Source organism: Alnus glutinosa, chromosome 7 (assembly GCF_958979055.1).
Source record: "Alnus glutinosa chromosome 7, dhAlnGlut1.1, whole genome shotgun sequence".
NCBI lineage: Eukaryota > Viridiplantae > Streptophyta > Magnoliopsida > Fagales > Betulaceae > Alnus > Alnus glutinosa.
In genome coordinates this window covers 17,980,786-18,002,754 of record NC_084892.1, presented here as the reverse complement: position 1 = coordinate 18,002,754, position 21,969 = coordinate 17,980,786, and the positions used below count along the sequence as shown (strand labels likewise).

At 37.9% G+C, this 21,969-nt stretch overlaps 1 protein-coding gene and 1 long non-coding RNA gene across 3 annotated transcripts in view; both read right to left on the bottom strand.

Annotated features, from left to right (window-relative positions):
• Nucleotides 1–1,259: 1,259 nt before the first annotated feature.
• On the bottom strand, nt 1,260–2,458 carry LOC133872174 (uncharacterized). The gene is made up of 3 exons (XR_009900988.1): nt 1,948–2,458; nt 1,724–1,842; nt 1,260–1,612 (listed from the first exon to the last, which is right to left on the bottom strand). It is a non-coding gene; the product is annotated as an uncharacterized LOC133872174 (long non-coding RNA).
• A 263-nt stretch (nt 2,459–2,721) lies between these two features.
• Nucleotides 2,722–21,969, bottom strand: part of LOC133872986 (polyribonucleotide nucleotidyltransferase 1, chloroplastic) — a 65,798-nt gene continuing 46,550 nt past the window's right edge. Inside the window, exons 11-24 of one of the 2 annotated variants that reach the window (XM_062310683.1) lie at nt 21,741–21,815; nt 21,454–21,567; nt 13,282–13,374; nt 11,817–11,995; nt 11,411–11,594; nt 11,202–11,249; nt 10,902–10,974; nt 6,046–6,119; nt 5,835–5,942; nt 5,664–5,758; nt 5,261–5,324; nt 4,749–4,802; nt 4,588–4,629; nt 2,722–3,643 (exon numbers count right to left, since the gene is read on the bottom strand). In XM_062310683.1, coding sequence (XP_062166667.1) covers nt 3,218–3,643; nt 4,588–4,629; nt 4,749–4,802; nt 5,261–5,324; nt 5,664–5,758; nt 5,835–5,942; nt 6,046–6,119; nt 10,902–10,974; nt 11,202–11,249; nt 11,411–11,594; nt 11,817–11,995; nt 13,282–13,374; nt 21,454–21,567; nt 21,741–21,815 — 1,629 coding nt within the window. In that variant the 3' untranslated portion in view covers nt 2,722–3,217. The remainder of the gene's footprint in view (nt 3,644–4,587; nt 4,630–4,748; nt 4,803–5,260; nt 5,325–5,663; nt 5,759–5,834; nt 5,943–6,045; nt 6,120–10,901; nt 10,975–11,201; nt 11,250–11,410; nt 11,595–11,816; nt 11,996–13,281; nt 13,375–21,453; nt 21,568–21,740; nt 21,816–21,969) is intronic. The other variant, XR_009901097.1, reaches the window with a different exon arrangement.

Here is a 21,969-nt window from a genome sequence, read left to right as displayed (position 1 = left end):
CATTATGGAAACTGTGGTCAACAAGGCCACAATGATAGGGGTTGCACCCAACCGGACATCAAAATAGGAAGAAGTGGCACAAGAGGGTTAGGAAGCCAAATCCAACCACTAAAGTTTAGGCGAGTTTAAACAATACTTTGAAATTGTTTTCTATGATGTCCATAAGTTTGCTACTCAATATAATTTTTAGTATACTTATGTGTATGTATGTTGATATGATGTGGTAGGGAGAAGTCTCATAACCAATGCAACCCACTAGCACAACTCACATTCCACAACCATCAAGACAGCCGAGCAAACCAATGAGACATACTAATCAACAACCTAGGGTGAGTTCCTCAATATGGGTGTAGTGGTAGTAATTGTCAGCTTGCCAAGCTAGGGCTACTCAATAGGGATACATATTTTGAATTTATGTTGGCCTTACCCTTGTTATGTATTTTGTGACTCAATATAATTTGGTTGTTTATTACCGTTAGGGTTTTGAGGACAATGTATGTAAGTGTTACAATGTTTTGTGTTGATGCATGTTTCGGGTCAATTTGGTTATCTATGGCAATATGGATATAAGGGATACAATGTTTTTGTTTTTGAGAAGTTGAATATAAGTGATGTCCTTACATTTGTTTTAACAGGGTTGTAAATATGATAATATAATGATGGGTATTTTGTACTTGCACTTGCACAATTGGTAGTGCTAGATGAATTGAGATGGGCATTTTGTAACAAGTTATACCATTTTTGGTTGTGTGGATATAAGGGATACAATGTTTTTGTTTTTGAGAAGTTGGATCTAAGTGATGTCCTTCCATTTGTTTTAACAGGGTTGTAAATATGATAATATAATAATGGGTATTTTGTACTTGCACTTGCACAATTGGCAGTGCTAGATGATATGTGTATATGATTGTTTGAACACCTTACTTGCACTTGCACAATCGAGATGGGCATTTTGCTAATATTTGTTAAATATCATTGTTTGAACACCTTACTTGCACTTGCACAATTGAGATGAGCATTTTGTAACAAGTTGTACCCATTTTGGGTGTGTACCCTTTTTGGTACCTAATATGCATACTTGTTGTGTATGCTATTATGGTGTAGAAATTTCCAAATTCCATAGTCAATTAACATGATTTCATAACATAATTCAAAACTACATAGTCAATTAACATGATTCCATTACAGAATTCCAAAATACATAGTCAACTAACACAAGGACATTACATTGTGTAGAAATTACAAATTACATAGTCAATTAACAACATAATAGAAGAGTCACTTAGTAAGTGTGCAATACTACCAATCAACAACATTAGCAACCATGACAACAACAAACAATCATATAAAAATTCTCAATAGCCCTAGAGATGTCATTTTCCTTCTTTAAGTAATTTATCATCTCCATATGTCCATCAGCTTCCTTCTCCAACTACTTTACCCTTGCCATGTATTTGTCATTTTCATTCTCCAGTTCTTGAACCCTTGCCATGTAGCTGTAATTTTCATTCTCTATGCCTTTAGCCTTCTTCAATAGCTGAGGTAATACCTCCATACCCCTTCCACATGTTGATCTGTCCAACCATTTGAAAAATCAACGGGCTTCGTTTTTCTGCATATTGGATAATAACGTACGAGTAAACTCAGGTAACATCTAATTCGGGATTTACACTTCAACATGGTTGGATGTAAATATTTTGATGACAACCATCAAACTACTTACGTTTGAATGATAGGTGGTTCAATTCCAAAATTGTCTGCCGGAGTTTTGCTCAATCCAGGATGTGTTCAATGGTGCGGGTAAAGCACAAAAACATATTAATGGCATCTCACTACAGCCCACTAAAGAAGATGCAGAAGATGACTTCGTTTGGTCTCAAGGAAAAAAAAAACTTCCAACTTAAATCCCCAAACAGATGCCCATCAAATTTGATTTAGAGTACATACCTTATCTATGCTGTGGGAAGCTTCCTTCCCTTTTGAATCCCATTCACGACCTAATGATGCCATTTACTCCTTCACGCCATACATCGTGCGAGTTTTAGGATGATAATCGCTATACGAAGGTGGTTGACGAGTTTTAGGATGATAATCGTTATTTTTTCCTCTAGAATTTTAATGTCCTATGTGAATAAAAAAAATAACGTTGCCAAGTCGTGTAAATTAGTGTAGTAAATTACATGGCACAGAGGACAAGTGTTGCTTTTTTATAGGGGCATAGTAGCTATGACGTGAAGTTCCGTTAGTTTTCTTAATGGCAGATGGATGAAAAATACTATTTGGGTATATGCCCATAAGCAAGGTACCATATGTGATTGAAAGTGAAACCGATGTGAGAAAAATAAAATTGTTAAAACAAGAGGACAAAAAAGTATTTAACCCAAAAAATACTATTTGGGTATATGCCCATAAGCAAGGTACCATATGTGATTGAAAGTGAAACCGATGTGAGAAAAATAAAATTGTTAAAACAAGAGGACAAAAAAGTATTTAACCCAAAAAAAAAAAAAAAAAAAAAAAAAAAATCCTACATTTGTCGATCACACATCACCCTTTGGCTTATAAACACTAACAGTGGTCATAAAAGGGAAAAGCTGCTATTGCCATTATGGGAGTAGACTAGGTCAAACTTGCAAGTTGCAACATGAGGCTATTGACATACTTTGTACGCTTCACGGGTTTGGAAGTGATCAGAAAATAAATCGCTGAATGAGAAAGAAGAGCGAAAGTATGATGATTTATAATACAGTTTTCTCGCGCTTGGAACAAGCCAACAGAAAGAACTATTGTATCAACATCCACAGAAGCTGTATCTTCACATACTAGAAAAAAATAGAAAATAAAAATAAAAACCTGAAAATAATTGAATAGAAAAGAGCATTATGACATCCTTCTCTGAATTCTTCAAAAGCATTGTTGTAGCAGCAGTGAGAAGCACCATAACTTCAAAGCATTCTACCGAGACACTTTACCCAACATCAAAAATGGGAAATTCTGGATTAGTCAATTGCTTCAATAAATCTCCCTTGCCCTTTCAGCCTTTGAAAGGACACGATAAGAGAGCCACGGCTGATAAGGTCCTTCTGCCACGTTATTATGTGATAGAATTAGCCAGTTCATACCGTTGTTGCAGCATGGAGTGTCTTGCACTGTCATTTACACCATGGGAATGGTGACAACAAACACAGTGTAACACCATGAAAGGAATATCCACTTGCTACCCAATTTTAGCCTCTCCGTTCACTAAACTAGTTTCATCCTTGCTGGAGAGACTACTGACTTCTTCACTACTGCTCTTCTTTGAAGTGTCTTTGTTAGTATTGGACCTATCTCTGGCTGCACCAACCAATCTCCTGATAAACTTCTTTTGAGGGAGTTGAGCGTCCACTGCTGCAGTACTTTTAGTAGAGCTTGCAAGTTTAGGAGTGCTAATTTTGTCCTTGGGCTGTTCGATGTTCTTCTCAGCCAAACTATCCTTTGGATCATTCACAACTTTCTTACCTGAGCCTTCTTCAGGTGTTTTTTGCGAAGCTGCAGCATCTTTTGTGGTGCTACCTGTATGCTGCTTTGCACTGGGATTCTCTGGATCTGCATCAGGAAGTAGTGCTCTGCGGCTAAGGCGAAGTTGTCCCTTATCATTTACCTGCATTACACCCATGATTATCAAGAGAAGTTATAATAAGAAGTCACGCAGGCTCCATCAAGCAGAAAAAGATTGATAGAAATATTCAATCCCAAAAATTCTTAGAGTAAGATATCGATTTTTTAATAAAATGAATTCTTTTGATTACGTGGACTCCTCTGAAAAACATTGGCGCGTGTAAACGAGGTGCTCTACCAACTGAGCTATAGCTCTTGTGCTTGTTATACATATTTTAATATGTATATAATTTATTGTCAAGAGATAAATATTACATGATCCGACAGCATTTTTTTTTTTGATCTCTTTAATTGGTATGGCTGGTCAACGTCCATGGCCATGGAAGGGGGAGAGACCAACAGCCAGGCTGTGGATCACCATGGCCAGAGATCCACGGTCATGGCCACAGAGGTGGGTCCTCCATGCCCTCCACCATGGCCTAGCCGGGGTGGGTCCTCCATACCCTAAACAATTGTATTTTCACAAACCAAATGCGAGGTATAATAGTTAAAAAATGTAGAAATTAGTCACGTGTAAGTCAGATGGGGAGATTTCTATCCCACTTAACAAGGGGTAACTTGAAAGTGTTGCATAGTTTGAAAGAGTCGATTGTCAGTTTTTAAAGTTTTGGGAAGTGTTTGAAAATAGGGTGACAATTGGAAGGGGGTTAGTGTAGTGTTCCCCTCCACCCCCCAAAAAAATAAAATAAAATAAAATTTCTTCATATGTTCCTAATTGTATCTGGAAAACAGGAATCAATACGGGCTTTCGTCATGTTTACTGTACCCAACTGGTCAATTTATCATCAAATTAAGCAGTGGACACAAGGGCAACATCTCTCAAAAAGGCAGATGAGCAAAATAAAGGCTACTCACCAGATAAATTTTTGCATGGTATAGAATATATAGGAGGGGGGTGTGTAGTTATCTGGAAAAGTAGATCCATACCTCAATAAGTTTAACATCAACGCGGTCTCCAACTTTAAACGCCTGTAACAACAAAAATATTATTTATATGTATATATATATATATATATATATATATATATATATATATATTAGCATGACATCTGTTTATGGGTTGAAAAAATAAACACGTAGATGCTTACATCTTCTGTCTTTGCCAGCCAATTTGAACTCAATTCACTAATATGGCAAAGTCCCTGTAAAAAAATTGAAATTTGAGATTTTTTTGGGGATATACCTTTCTGACCCCTATTCTTCCCATAAAAGAAATCTTAAATCAATGTTGCATAAGGATTATAAAAAGTATAGGAAAAGAAGAATGATTCGTTGATTGATAAAAGAAAAAGATAGCAACGTCCATTTGATCACATTAATATTATTATTAATTTTTTATAATTCATAAAAAAAAAAAATTAAATATTTTTTACTGCTATAAAATTACAAGAACAGCAGCATCCCTTTGAAACATTCTTGAAACTCAAGAAAAAGAACTGGTTTAAGCAGGATATAACTTTAGAACATAACTCAAACATTATTGTATATGTTTTGTATATATATATATATAAACAATTATAATTGTCAGCAATAAGATAATGTACAAATATCAACTCAGGGAAAGGTTTGTGCTTTGAGCAATTTGGGATGACATATATACCTCCCGTCCAGGTGCTATCTCAACAAAAGCTCCGTAAGGAGCTATTGATTTGATTTCACAGTTCCTGAAAAGAGGAAATAAGTAAAATATCCCTCAACTTCATAAATTAGAGTCTAGAAAACTAAGCACAGATATTAGGTGGAACTCCTAGATCCTAGTCAACAATGGACTCTGACCATTGGAGAACTATCCTGTGAGCCTTTGTTATGCACATCTTTATCTGCAGGATGAATTGCCTACTAATAATATAAAACAGTAACGAAAAAGTCAATGCATCTATCTGTTTTATCGTTGCCTCTACAACCCCCCCCCCCCCCCCCCCCCCCCCCACCCAACCAAAAAAAAAAAAAAGAAAGGAAAAAGAAACATATAAGAAAAAAAGTTAACCAAAAAAGAACGATACCTATAGACATCACCAACAGTTGGAACCATTGTCAGACTACTAATAATAGCTTTTGACTTCTCCAAGCTTAACAAATCCCTTGCAGTAATTTTCACCTGCAAAAGCCACGAATATGTGACATTGTAGTAGGTTAATAATTGAACCCAGGATAAGGTCTTAATCTGATCTTACTATTCCATCATCTTGAGTGTCAATTGCCTCTACCCCAGTTTCTTCAATAATACTCTTGACCTTCTTCCCACCAGAACCAATGATCATGTTTACTTTCTCAGGTTTGACCTATAAAACAACAATACGCTAAGGAAGGAGTACATTACATGTTGCAGGTCATCAGTTTTAGATGGCCCTGCAATATAACGAGTTCTAAGGGTAGCAAACAAACCTTCATAATGTGAATTAATGGGGCATACTTAGAAAGCCCTTTTGAGGGAGGAGGTGAGCATTTCAACATTTCAGCTGAATTGTGAAACGTGGAGGAAAAAAAAGAAAAAGACAATTAATTTCAATTCAAAATGAAAGGACAAAGTAACGCTCAATCTGGTTTCACCATATAAAGATGATCTCTAAACCATAACGTAAATCAAAATATGGCTCTATAGATCGTACAAAAAAGTAAGAAATAGGACCACATGGATTGGATTTATAGCTGGAAAATAAGCACCATCCAAAGAAAAAAATACATGAACGAATGAACCATGTAAAATAAAAAATAAAAAACAGAATGAATAGTTGCTGAATAGAAAATCATATATAATCCTTCATTGTCTGTCATCATAGGTGGTGTCACAATTCAAGAAATCATAAAAACCCCTCCCTTTTCCTTTCCCTCTAGATGCCCTCCCTTCTTATCATAATTAACTGAGCAATCCAATCTCTTTAACTCACGTTTACCTTAAGTCCCTGGCATAAATAGGCGTGGGTATCAGTTCGGTAGTCGGTCGGTTAGCCAACTTTGTCGGTTAATTCACCGACTTCATTCTGACAAAGTGTATTTTCCAAAATATCGGTTAAGTCGGTTAATAGGCGGTCGGTTAAATCGGTTAACATGAGTAATGAAACGACGTCATTTTGATTTTTTTAAAGGAAAAAAAAGATCAAACATTTCATTCTTACTAAAACGACGTCGCTTCGTTTTATGTTGGTTTGGTTAATCGGTCGGTTAAAAGGCAGTTCGGTAAGTCGGATAAAATTTTAACCAAACCGAACTGACTTTTGGAACAAAATTTTATACCGACTACCAAACCGAAATTAGTCTGTAGGCGGTGGTCGATGGTGGTTCGGTTCGGTTCGGTAAGCAGTAGTCGGATAATTTGCCCACCCTTAGGCTTAAAACGTAATTCTGATGCATTACCTGCAAAATTCTGATTTCTACTAGCTTCGATTGTGGAAAATAGCGCTAACATTTGATCCTCAAAACCATCACACGACAACCCTACTACATGACAAAAATTCTTCACCCTTCAACCACCCAATCTGAGGATAGCGAATTTGGGACTCCCTGTTCTTCAATCACAGCAAGCGTCTGTTACGCACCTATACTAGACGGAACAAAACCCTAGCAGCAAATCAGGGTGGCGGCTGAGATATGTATGGAATGTAAGGGAGGAGATCGTGGACTTGGGGAACACGGTTTCAAGTTTGGAAGGACTAGGAATAAGGGATGAGATGCCCATTAGCAGTCTAAGAGTAAGCCTAAGAATAAGGGATTATATTCCCAGTTAGTACCGGATTGACAGCAGAATTGTAGGAGAGTAAATAAGGGAATTATACTTTCCCTAGAATAGGCTAATTCTGTATTCTTTCTATAATCATTTGTATCCTATTTATAGGGATTATTGAGGAGGAATAAGACAGGCAGAAATTAACCAACAAACAACTTCTCAGTTGTAGGAGGCAGGGGTACCTCGAATACCCCATATCCCATTCCCAATTTTCATCATAGGCAACCCTAAGAAGACCAACCCGGCGGCTCTGCCCCTTTCCAAACCACTCACTCGATCACAAACACATTCCCTAAACCAGGCCCATAACAGCGTCTGAGTGGTTCACTTCCCTTAAATTCCTCCCCACACAGGGCTAACAAATCGTTATTCGACTCAACTCCATTCAACTCATATTCCTTCTCCCTGCTCATTCTCCAATGGTACCAAATCAGTTCCAGAACACCCCCCCCACCAACTTTCTCCACGAAATAAAATTCTTTCTTCTGACCTGAAAAGAATCCTAAAAACATCCCAACTTTTAAACACCCATTCAAACTAGTCCCTGACCCATCCTCATATTCAACTTCCGAATGAATCCCCTTGGTCAAAGATCCAATCACCTGACTACTTGACTCCACCTTACTGACACCTTTACATCCTTCGGCCTTGTTTGAACATACCCGAGATGATCCCACCTATTCCACCATCTTTTTCTGTGCCGTAACCACCGGAAACTTCTGCCATCATTTTTTTTTTTGATAACTAGAATACTTTATTAAAGAAAGCGTAAGGCGCCCCTAAGTACACATGAAGTATACACAGGAACAACCAAAGCTAACCCACTAAAACCCAATAGAACCAACAAAACCCGAACCTCTCGAAAACGAAGAGAAACCCCAAAACAAACTACAGTAGAAACCAACTAAGAACAAAACAACCCACCACCCACCCACCAAAGCACACAAACCTACATCATGTGTGCCTTGCCTTTCCTACTCCTAGAAGGAACTTTAGCGTCACCATAATTGATGGAGCTATGCAAATTTAGTAGCTCCCTTTTTCCTTTAGACTTTTGGCACGCAGTCATCTTCTCCCGCTGAAAATCTTCTTCCATGGCTTCCCTAATTGCCAAGGCCTCCTCCCCAAAAGCCCCTTCCAATGCCCAATCCAAGGGCGATCCATCCCAATAGTCATCTTCCTCCTTCTCCCAAACTACAATCTCCCCGTTGTGATCAAAACCGAGGAATCCAGTTCTCTCAACGGCGCAAGGAGAGATGCAGCCACTCGAAGGAGAGGAAGGTCGTACCACCCCGACCTCCTTGACCTCCCGCGGCAAAACGGGAGGGACTGGAACACTCGGAGGAAGATTAAGAAATCCCTTCCTAAACAGACCCTTTTTTGCTGGAAATTTTGTCTTCTTTTTCGCACGAGCCTCTCCACCAGTAGCCTTAAGAAGAACAGGTTCTGCGAACAGGTTCTGCGAACAGGTTCTGCCATCATTTCCAAAGCACAAACCACCATTACCAATGTCTCTCCTTATCTTATAGTAGAAATCAGCATCTCTTTCAAAGTGCTGAAATCAAGGAAGTTTTCCTTGTCCATCAAAGGAAATGTCCTAGTATTCCCGCCAGCATGATTTCTGGGTAACATCAGAAAGATCTTTCTTACCACCATCTTCCATCTTCCTCAACATTCGATTCTCTGCATTACCCAAACTGTCCCTGCTCAAATTTTCTATTTCCTTCTCCTGTCCTTTCCCTGACAGAGCCTCCGCATTGTCCGCAAACGTTTGTCTTCCCTCCACCAACTGTGTCGCCGGTGGAACACAACCAGACTCTTTCGCTTCTGCTTCCAGCATTTCCAGAAGGTGCAAAAAAACTTACCACCTTCCTCAATTGCACAACACGACCCGCCCAACCTCTTCCTTCTCTGCCCTCCGGAGTGACTAGGAAGCTTCTCCTCCCGCCTATGCCATACTCCGATAACTCCAAAACCCTTCCAGGCCATTGGCACGCCTCTGTGCAACAAATACTGTGCTCCCACACCTAACCGACCTATAAAACTATTTCAACTCTGTCCCACTAATCAATTCCTCCACCCAATTCCTCCACTGTTGACCTCAACCACATAACACTCTGCTTGCTGAAACTCACCGCTCTAAAAGTTCCTCTGCTCCTTTCAGCAAAATGGATGCCTCTGAACCCCACTTTAGATCAAATCTCAAAAGCTTTTGCTTCAACGTAGAAAAAACCCAAACAACCCATCATAACCAACACAACAAATTTAATACAAACCAACTTCTTCTGAAACACTACCTCATGCGCACATGCGCCTCACACTGACATTTCTCCACAGAGCCTCCCGTCCAGACCCAACTAAAAGAAATATAGATTAAAAAGAAAATCAAAACCTAAAATTCATAACATCAACCATCCAATGTGTGTTGGCCCCACAATGAAAGACACATGTTGAAAATGTATAAAAAGTTAAAGAACAATTTACTTGATAGTTGCATTATAAATCGAGTCCAGAACTACAGCTCTCTAAAGAGACATTGAAATCCCAAAACTTACTGAATGTAAGACAAAATTACCTTTAATTTATATTCGAACAAACTATGATTTTAAATCAAGAGCTCTAATCAATTGAATTTGAAATTTTCAAATAACAAAGACAAAATTTGGGTATACTGTTCTAAACAAACTTTCATATGAGTGAAACTACAAACACCCAGAGATCTTTATTTTCAATATCCTTGTATAAACCAATCACTAACTTGGGTAGTCTTCCAACTTTTTCTTTCTTGGAATATCTTACTATATGAACTTCTAGAATTTGTCAGAGAGCTTTTATACAGTCTGCATAATTGAGGCAGCTCCCTCTTATAGCTTTCTTAATAGAGTTCTATTTTACTTAAAAATAAAAATAAAAGAAAACTGAAACCATAACTAATTGCCGTACCTGTACTAAAAACATGGCACACACTTTTACCATCAGCCATGAACCAAGAATGACAACAGATTAGTAAAAATTGAGTCTTACGAATTAAAGAAAACATATGAAGCTCAAGAGACTTTTTCGTAGTTTTGCATGAGCAATTTTTCGTCTTTCCTTTCTAACCAGGGCATCGAAAGGCATGCCTATAACTTACAGAATCTTCAACCCTGTTGACAGTGTATAATCTTGAATCCCCATGGATACGATATTGGGCATTAACTTATTGTTCATGCATGTTGGTCACGCTAATTATATGTTAAGAGCCATTTCATCTTTCCTTTCTAACCAGGGCATCAAAAGGCATGCCTATAACTTACAGAATCTTCAATCCTGTTGACGGTGTATAATCTTGTATCCCCATGGAAACGATATTGGGCATTAACTTATTGTTCATGCATGTTGGTCACGCTATTTATATGTTAAGAGCCATTTGAAAAGAAATTCAGACTAGTTACATCATGTCAACAAGAAGATCAACTCCAGATGATCAAAGAGAGAATTTTTCACTAATTCTAGTAATGCATATTAGTGAGCATACCAAGAATATGCTTTCGGCCATCTCTTGCTTGGAATAGTGCCTGTCTCATAATGGGTATAGTAATTCCTCCCACCTATCATAAAAGAAGGGTCAGTGGTTATTACATATAATTATCAAACTAACAATTTACAGAAGAACAAATATACATAGGATTTTTTAAAAAAAATTTATACATACTATCCAGGGAAGGAGGTTTGATACTTAGAAGCAGAATAGCATCCTTTATTCACAGATAAATGGCAGTTACTCTTAACCAAACAACAAAAGGAGAGAAGCTATAAAATGCAGATAAAATCTCACTTTTATGTCCATCTGAAAGGCAGTTATTCCTTCTTCATTTCCAGCAACCTGCAACCACCAATTTGTTTAATAACTACACATGTTATTTTCTTGTTTAGAATGATATTTCAGTAATTCATCTTGAGTACAAGCATTTTCAGATCTTATGGTAAATATAATTGAAAACCAATGGAACACACTAAAAAGTAACTTGTGTTCTAGAATATGACCTTAAAATCCATATCTCCAGAGGCATCTTCTGATCCGGTTATGTCAGATAGAATAAGTGGAGTTCCATCTCCCCCAAATTCTTCAGTGTCCAGGACCATACCCATTGCTATCCCAGCAATAGAGCACTTAATCGGAACCCCAGCATCTTGGAATGCCAAGCAACCTCCACAAACAGATGCCATGCTGTTACATAATAGAACTTGAGGTCAAGAAGTAAACCTTAATGTCTAAATTACATGGTGAGGGCCTCAATATGCAGTTCTTAGAAGAAAGACGAGGTGTACTCTAGACAAATATTCATGAGATAAGTTGAAAATGCTCTTTAAATTTCGGAAAACACTGAAAATATAGAATAAAAGAAATCAATTTTTCTAGTTTTTACTGATAAACTCAATAACCATCCACCTTGAGGAGCCATTGCTTTCAGTGATGGTACTCTCAACACGTATGGTGTAGGGAAAATCATCTTCAGAAGGCAGGATTGGTTCAAGAGCTCTCTCCGCAAGCATTCCATGACCAATTTCTCTTCTACTAGGTGCCCCAATTCGCCCAACTTCTCCAACACATGACGGAGGAAATGAGTACTGAAATATTATACAAGTTCTTAAAATTCAGCTAGGTTCTAAATGTTTCCGGGGCTAATATATCAAAGTTGCAAATCCAAGAAATAAAGTTATAACTCGCAGCTTCATAGGAATGTTCAGAAGCTCCATAAGAATATAACAATAATAATGACGATGATGATGACAAAGACAAAAAAAAAAAAAAGAGAAAAAAGAAAAGAAAACAAAAGCTAAATTAGCATTAGTGCATCTAATTAATTATCATGATTAAGTCACTCATAAAGTAAAACATGCAAGCAGTAGCAGAATACAAGGAAGAGCACCAAAGCATGACAGTTCCATACAGAAACAGATTTGATTAAAGTCAGCAACTTGTTATTCTTCAAACTCCACTTATCAGCATCGCATGTAAACCAGAGAGCCACCGAGCTTCCTTTGCAAATAAAAAGTTTTGTAGGAAGACGGATAGAATAACAAGTTGACATCAAGTGTAACCTTTCCTCATTTTATTAGTTCTCTTCCAGTACAAAGAATTGATTTATTTCATCCAAATTTTGCATTAACTTTCTTCCATCAGGACTTGCCATTTTCATACATAACAGTAATGCAAAAAAACCAACTGATTTCTCTCTTCTTCTTTTTTTATTTTTTTTTATTTTTTTTTTATTTTTTTTTATGACGGAACCCTTCCAAGGCAAAGCCACTTTGTGTACCCACCCTTGTCGGGCAAACTCCGGACCCATGCAGAACGCCCATTCCACACGGATCGGGTAAGACTCCGGTTTCACCGGTAGGAATGGCTCCAATGAATTGTTTGCATCTAAGGGGATTCGAACCTTAGACCTGATGAGGATGCCACTAAGATGAAGACCTTTACCACTTGAGTCAACCCCTTGCGGTTAACCAAAAAAAAAAACCTGATTATGATCTCATGATTTCCCACCAGACAACTTCACCTTTTAAGACTATAGCTCATGCTCAACAGTAACAATTGAAAATTCAAACAATAATCTTAAAAATGTAAAGAGTAAAAGAAATCTGAAGGCCGTAGAATTTCCCAAACACAAGTTATAGAAAAACAATAAAAACTTCAGAAATATAATGTTTCTAAGGATATTATGAAGCACCTAAAATGGAGTAGAAGATAAACCAATTTAATTCCATAATTATGGGCCACAAAATGTAAATTTGCAGGTAATATATAGACTCAAAGCATATTTATAGCTATGAAAAACTGTCTGTTTATGTTGCCTACAACAGAGGTTCTCCACATATTATTAAAAGGAACTAAAGATAAATTAAGAGACCTGGAGATAAAACCTCTTCAGTTCATCCGCACCCTCAAGGTTGTCTATTCTTTGTGCCATCTGTTTATCACCAAGTGTAACCACTGCCAACGACTGTAAACACCAAAAATAAAAAGTAGATTGATAATAAAGTTATAGAAATGAAATAATGAACATTAATAACCTTAAGTATACACATAAAACTGCATTCATGATTATTCTACATCCTATCACCAAAAAGAGAACATAAAACATAGTCAAGTCCCAGAATAGTACTCACTGGTCCCACTACTAATCCTGACTAAATGATGACCAACAGAGTCATCAAAGAAAGCACCTCCAGTATCTAAATTCAGTTATTTTTTGTGAAGAATGGAGACACAGGAAAAAGGTACAATATGGAGCAGGGACGTCAGATACAAAAGATCCTGGAAAAGTAGAAATGACAGAGAAGACATTGCGATGCAGGTGTGTGTGTCTACATCTAATAGAGACATAAGTTTTAATAAATTCATGCATTATCATGTAGTCTATAAGCCATGTTTTATATTTATTTATGATATATCACAACCATGGTCATAACTATAACAAATGAATGACACAGACATGCATCTATTGCTTGTTAAAAGAAAGTCGAAGAAAATAAGAGAAAGGCCAAGGTAGTACTGGAAATTAAAAATGTATTATTAAATTATGCACACGGTTGGAAGTGTGGAAAAAAATAAATCAGTGTATAAGGGACAGCATTCAACATTGACGTGCTATAAATTTGGCACCCCAGTCAAAACACATATCAGGACCATCACGTAACTAAGCAGAATATGTGCCACTAGAGCATAAAATAAAAAGTACAATATAAGGCATGATGATACAAGTATAAGGCACCGATTTGGGCAATCCAGGAGCATCATTTGCAGAGGATGAATAAAACTGACATGTAAGATTATTGAACTGGAAGAACCTAGGAAAGAAAATAAACAAGTATGAGGGGAGCAAATTGACAAGCAAAGTGAGATTGTTTTATTTTATTTTATATTTTATATTTTATATATATATAAAATAATTCATTTCATTGAAAAGAGCAGAGGGGCGCAACCCTAGTACACATGATGCATACAAAGAAAGACCCCTGAAAAGAAGAACAAAACTCCACAAAATGAGAGAAATTAGAAAAAGAGTAAATATTAAAAGCTCCTGTCCAATGAAAGAGGGATTTGACCAAAATGCGTTTGAGCCCGCCCTTCGACTTTTCATGATCTTCAAAACATCTTGCTTTCTGATCTCTCCATAAGGTCCACATTAAGCACAACAAGGCTATTCTCCACACATCTATTACAAAACGAGTACCCACCTGACCTTTCCAAGAAGCTAATAGATCTATCACCCTTTCAAGTATAACCCATGTAATGTGGAAAAGAGTAAATATTGCACTCCATAAAGTCTCGTGCAACTTCGCAGTGAAGAAGATGATCTATAGATTCCCCGCTCCTCTTACACATGCAACATCATCCCACCACTATTAAGCCTCTCTGAAACCATTTCTTTGTTGGTTCAAAAAGTTCTTAAATGTACTGGCATGTCATCAAACAGCACAGGGTAGACGTAATTAAATTTGAGATATGGAGAATAGCTGGTTTAGAGGCAAGTTAGTTTGGAATTAAAACACTTACAATATGCATAGAGATATGCATAAAAATCATTACAATATGCATAGAGATATGCATAAAAATCACTTCACTTTGAAATTTTTGCAATACTACCACAATCATCCCCAAATTTCAAGATTCCCTTGTTCCTCTTTATATTAACATGGTAAATTACACTATACCCCTCCTCCCAACAGACATCCCAATTGCAGCTCCACCTCCAAACTACAACTCATTGCAACTCGGACCTATAAACTAACAAAATGTTTCAAGTTACGGGTTTTTCAGCCTCAGTCGAGCTCCCTCCTTTATGGGGTTTCTTGTGTTACATCGTACTATGGTTTTAACGACGTGATGCTGAGAGTCTTGAAGGTAAGGTTGATGTGGGTTGCAATTCTGGTAAGGGAGAATATTCGATGCTTTGGGTGATTTATGGTGAGGCTGCTGTGCGGCCCTCACCAGAAGTAGGCTCTCCATTTTCGGCATACACAAGGGGGCAGGTGAATCCGGTGGTCATTTATGATACGGCGGGATTCTCTCCAACGAATGGGTCTCCTCCGAAAATGGTTCTTCAGTCTCATTCTCCCTATCAAAGAGCTTTTTTCTCCTCTCAGATTCAGTCGAGTTCTTCACCAAACGTGGGTGTTGTGCTTCGTCGAGTTCTAAATGGTCTACTTGACCGATGAAGAGGCTAGAAGAATTTATGGGGGTATCCTTTGATGGCACCAAGCAGAAAGCTGTGGAATTATTTTCTTCTATTAAATTCAGTTGCAAAGAGAATTATACCTATCAGAGTCCTCTAAAAAAAGCCCCAGGCAGCAGGATAAAAGGTGTTAGGGAACTCTTCAATCTGCCTAGCTCCGTGGATTATGACTCAAGAAGAAGTCCATCCAAAACTCGGTCCCCTTGGAATCATGGTAAGGCTCTTAACCCACTATGAATTTAAAAATTCTAAGTTGGAATATTAGAGGCCTTAACGACGCAGGGAAACGAATTAGCATCAACAACTTTTTGAAAAAAAAGGTAACTTGATGTTGTATGTCTTCAAGAAACCAAGATACAAAAGCTTGAGAGTGGTGTTATTCAAAATATGTGGATTGGCCCCTTCACGGGTTGGGTGATTCTTCCAGCATATGGTACATCGGGTGGTATCCTTTTAATGTAAGATAAACATACAGTGGAGTGTTTAGAGGAAGTGGTGGGCACATTCTCCTTATCCTGCAAATTCTTATTAGTTTCGAACCAGTTTGGCAGTTTGTATGGGCATTTTTAGGGGTCTATGGCCCAAATGTGGATCCAGATAGACATTTTTTGAGGGAAGAGTTATCAGGTATTTTTCAGTGGTGGGATGTTCTGGGGTGCATGGGGGGGGGGGGGGGGGGGGGGGGGGGGGGGGATATTTTAATGTTACTTGTTTCTCCAAATGACACAGTTGGAGATTCCTGTGGTACATCTGCTATGAGGGAATTCTCTGAGTTCATCTCAGATCAAGGTTTGATGGATTTACCATTAACTGGGGGGTCTTTCACTTGGTCCAACAACCAAGATAACCCCTCTATGCCCAGAACTGATATATTCTTAGTCTCTCATCTCTGGGAGGAGCATTTTTTTGACTTGATTCAGCGTTGTCCTTGCTCAAATCAATTTCCTTTGTTGCTCAACCGTGGTGGTATGACCAAGGGAGCATGCCCATTTAAATTTGAGAACATGTGGTTGAAAGCTGAAAGTTTTGTAGAGTTGGTTAAACAATGGTGGGATTCCTACTAGTATTTCGGCACGCCATGTTATATTCTAGCTAAAAAATTGAAGCATACGAAGGCTGATTTGATTCGTTGGAACCGAGAGGTTTTTGGTAATATAGAAGTGAGGAAACAGACATTACTGGAGGAAATTAAAACTCTTGATGGTTTAGAAGATGAGCCCCAGTTGGCAGGGGAGGAAAGAGATAAGAGGGATCAGCTGAAAGTTGATTGGGAAAAAGTGGCCTATATGCAAGAAGTAAGTTGAGATAGAAATCAAGGGCGACTTGGTTAAAAGAGGGGGACCATAACACCGGATTTTTACATCGTCTTGCCAATTCTCATAGAAGAAACAACTTTATCTCCAGTCTTTGTATTAAAGGTAGTGTTACTTCGGAGCAAGAGATGATAAAAGATTCAATCACTCAATACTATAAGAAGCTCTTTTTTGAAACAGCCCCTTGGAAGCCCAAGTTAGATGGTTTGGCGTTTCCTGGTCTAGACCCCTTAGATGTGGGTTGGCTCGAGAGACTAATCCAAGAGGAGGAGGTTCTTCAAGCTTTGCTTAGCATGGATGAAGACAAAGCTCCGGGCCCTGATGACTTCTCGATTGCTTTTTATCGTTCCAGTTGGTCTATAGTTAAGGTTGATCTTATGAGTCTTTCATAACTTTCATAGGCATGAGAGGTTTGAGAAGAGTCTTAATGCTACTTTTATCGCTCTCATCCCAAAGAAGACTGGACAGCTTGAGGTTAGGGATTTCAGACCTATTAGTCTAGTGGGAAGTTTTTATAAGATTTTGGCAAAAGTTCTTGCTGGTAGATTGAATCAAGTGATGGGAGATCTCATTTCCAGCAGCCATAACGCATTTATTAGGGGGAGGCAAATTCTAGATTCAGTTTTAATAGCCAACGAGTGCTTGGATAGCAGGCTGAAATTGGGGGTTCCTGTGTTACGGGCAAATTGGATCTAGAAAAGGCTTATGAACATGTCAATTGGGACTCTCTTTTATGTTTTGAGGTGATGTGGTTTTGGTGATAAATGGAGAAAGTGGATTTCTGCGTGCATTTCCATGGCTTGCTTTTTCCATCTTGATTAATGGTTAGCCTGTATGGTGTCTTCGGGAGTTCTCGGGCCTTCGCCAAGGAGAACCTCTCGCCTATTCTCTTTGTTCTAGTTATAGATGCTATCAGCAAGATGCTCTCTAGAGCAATGGTTGGGGGATTTGTATCAAGTTTTCGGGCTAACAGTATCAACACTTCTTCTTTGGAAGTTTCTCACCTTTTGTTCCCAGATGAAACACTTATTATGCAAATATCTATAATCTTGATCACATTCTCCTGTGCTTTGAGGCCATTTCGGGATTGAAGATCAACCTTAAAAAATCTAAGTTAGTTGCAGTGGGGGAGGTTCCTAATATAGAGGAGCTAGCTGGTATTCTCAGTTGTAGAATTTCTTCTTTTCCTATGAAATACTGGATCTTCCTCTAGATGCCCACTTCAAATCAAGAACTATTTGGGATGGGGTAGTCAAGAAAATGGAAAAAAGGTTGGCTAGCTAGAAAAAGATCTACTTGTCAAAGGGGGGCTTCTTACGCTCATCAATATCACGTTATCCAATCTTCCTACATACTTTATTTCCCTCTTCCCATTACCAGCAGGCATAACTAGGCAATTGGAGTGCCTTCAGAGTGACTTTCTTTGGGATGGTCCAAGCAGGGATCGCAAAATACATCTGGTTAATTGGAAGACAATTTGCGATCCTGTTTCTAGAGGGGGGTTGGGTATTAAAAAGTTGAAGGTATTCAACAAGACTCTTCTTGGTAAATGGTTTTGGAGTTTTGGGCATGAGGAGCATTTCTTATGGAGACAGGTCATTGATTCGAAGTATGCGCTCAAGAGAGGAGGTTGGTGCTCAGAGGAAGCTCGAGGTCCTTATCAGGTGAGCCTTTGGAGGAATATTAGAAATGGTTGGGGTTCTTTTACTCATTTTCTATCCTACAAGGTTGGGGATGGTTCTCACATTAGTTTATGGCATGATGTATGATGTGGAATAGAGCCACTTAAGCATTCTTTTCCCGAACTCTATTCCATTTCTTGAAACAAGGAGGCCTCTGTGTCTAATTATTTGGGCTGATCTAGTTCCTTTATCCATTGGAATAGTTCCATTAGAGCTGCACATGATTGGGAACTGGAATCTTTTGACTCTTTCTTTAGTTCCTTTATCTGGGGGAAGTGGACAACTTGTTGTGGACTCTCTCTAGAAGCCAAAGATTTAAAGTGAAGAGTTATTATACTATGTTACAATCAGGTGAACACAGTTCTTTCCATTGGAGAAGTGTTTGGAAGGACAAGGTGCCTCATCGCGTTGCTTTCTTCTTGTGGACATCAGCATTTGATAGAATTCTCACAGTTGATACCCTTAGAAAGAGGGGCTTCACTTTAGTTAATTGGTGTTGTCTATGTAAAAAGAATGAGAAAACAACTAATCACCTTCTCATCCACTGCAAGTATACTTCGGCTCTTTGGCAATTGATTCATAGTTTTTTCGAAGTCTCGTGGGTTATGCCTAGCAACATCCAAGAGCTTCTTCATTGATAGATAGTAGAAGGTAAGGACCATCCCAAAGATGCTATCAGGAAAGTTATTCTTACCCTCTTAATGTGGAGAATTTGAAGAGAAAATAATCGTCATATTTTCAATGATAATGAGACAAACGTGCTCTTTCTAAAATCTTCTTTTTTGATATCTCTCTTGGGTTGGGTTCTTGTTAACTTCGTCTCTATGGATATGGTTGATTTGATTTACTTTTTACATTGTAGTAGCTTATAGGGTTAAGTCCCTATTGTATACTTTTTGTGTATGAGGGTTTAACCCTTTTTTTTCTCAATAAGATTTGAATTATTCATAAAAAATAAAAAAATAAATAAAAAGAGTTGCCCCCTGTGTAAAATATGGTCGTTATTTTGGTTGGTGGTGGCCCAGTTGTGGTGCCGACACAAACCCACACAAAACAACTTCAGACTTCCACAAGAGTTTCGAACCTGGGTCCATTATGGCAACAACGCATACTAAAAAGGGTTTGTTAGCGTGACACAATAGACGTGAAATGAAAAAAAAAAAAAAAAAATCATCTTTTATACCAGGTTAAATCAATAGTTATGCTAAATTTTTAAGCTATTGGGAGAGAGTGAATTTAATCATTTAATTAATATTCTACCATTCTCTTCACATGTAGGCTCAAAACCCCCCTGACTAAGTAAGGCCCAAGATATGAAATATTTAGTTTAAATGGAAGGTAAATGACAGAAACAAGATTCGAACTCAAGAGCTTTACTCTAGTACTAAATGAGAAGGAAAAAAATGGAGAAAGAATGAGAGAAAATATGATCATATTTACCTTGATGATCTTTCGTTATAAAATATAAGTTTTTTACTTACCTTCACATTTTTTACAAAATCTCAACACAGTCCCCAATGAAAGGTAGAAAGAGGAGAGAAAAATATTTTGTATTAAAAAATAGAGAGCTTCCCTATACATTGAGTAGAATTGTAGCATATCTAATATTTAGGGAACCTATAAGCAAGCTGCTCCAAGTGATTTGTTGTGGTTTTTTTTAAGATTTTTCCTATATTTAGGAAAAGGAAGCACCTATAGGGTAGTTGTTGTGAATGCAGCTACATAATAAGCAATAGCCCTCCACCACCCCCTTACCTACCTACCCCTTCCAAAGGTTGAACGTGGAATCTTTCCAGTTGAACCACATAGAACATTTTCTTTTTATTTTTCCTCTTTTCCTCTTTATTTCTTCGGTAGACTCCCTAAACCCACCCCTCTCATGGTTGAACCATACTCAACAAATTTTATTTTTTCTCTTTCTCCATCCAATTACTCCCATCTATTGGGTGACAAGCACTATGAAAGACAACATTACTTAGTCGATGGGAGTAGCTACTCCAAAGAAGCAAACCATGTGCAATACACTATAATGATCTCCATGCACACACGCAACACATTAACACGTGCACATGTACATGCACACTTAATGGCATGTTTAGCACATAGAATGAATGTTGAGTAGGGAATAGAAGTTATTATTAGTGAAAATAAAAACTATTGTATTGGAATGAATATTCCTATTCATTTGTTTGGTTGTAACAGTGGGATAGAACCAGAATTTTGTGGTCAAATATTATCCAATCATGCACAAATCCAATAAGCCTCTAATATACTAGAGGCTTGTCAAAGATAATGAAGGAAAAGATACAAAACAAAATTAAATCCTTCACAAACAATTATTTTGAAATTCTTCATAACATAAAACATTTAGGAATGAAGATGAAGAAGTGAGAGGAGAGGAGAAGAGGAAAGAGGGGTGACATAGTCAACCCATGAGTAGTCGAAGAAGTTTAGGAGATCAATGGTGGGTCTGAGTGAATAGGAGTGCGTCGAAGCAGGAGGGATCAGCTCTGATTATAGAATAGGGATGGTTGACTCCAAGCCTGCCATGCTTAGAGAGAGAGAGAGAGAGGTTACCAGATAGAATAGCCCTTTTACACTGCCCTTTCATATTTAGAAGCTATTATGCAGGCCATGTAATAGCTCTTCCCACCCTTAAAAATAAGAAATAGCTAATACAGGGGAATAGCTATTTCTTGTAATCAAAACCTGAAACCCATTACAACCTACTTTGCCTACAAACTATTTATGGACGAAAACAGCAGTTCCATGTACACATGCAGAAGAACAAACATCAGTAGGCAGTCATCCAGGCATGTATTCAACATCAAAATTACATTATATCAAACCTGAGTTTCCCCTCGGGTGAAAAGAGCACTTCCATGTGCCCTTGGAAGTAATCCACATCTTGAATTAATTGAACGTATTTCATCAGGGGTTCGTCCATCACTTCTTCTTCCACCCTACATCAATCACACTCAGTTGACAAAGGGATCCTAATTTTCAGACATTGCCCTAACCCCAAAAGTGAGGCTTGAGGGATCCGAGTTATAGAATGCTTCTCCAGATTCTTGAAAGAATTGTTACTAAAACAGAATTAAATGTCTGGAACTAATAAGAAAGATATCATTCTTACCTCCACAATCCGCTTTCGCAAAAATTTTGATGTAACTTCTTTAAAAACCAGCTTCACGTCTACTTCAGAAAAAAACTGGAAAAGGACAGTGATTGTAATCTATTGACGCTTGCACCAAAATATGCTATTTATAAATTTAACAAGATAAACATAGAAGGGTTTTTTTTAAAAAAAAATAATAATAATAATAATCGAAATATCATTATAAGCGTAAGGTGCCCCAAATACA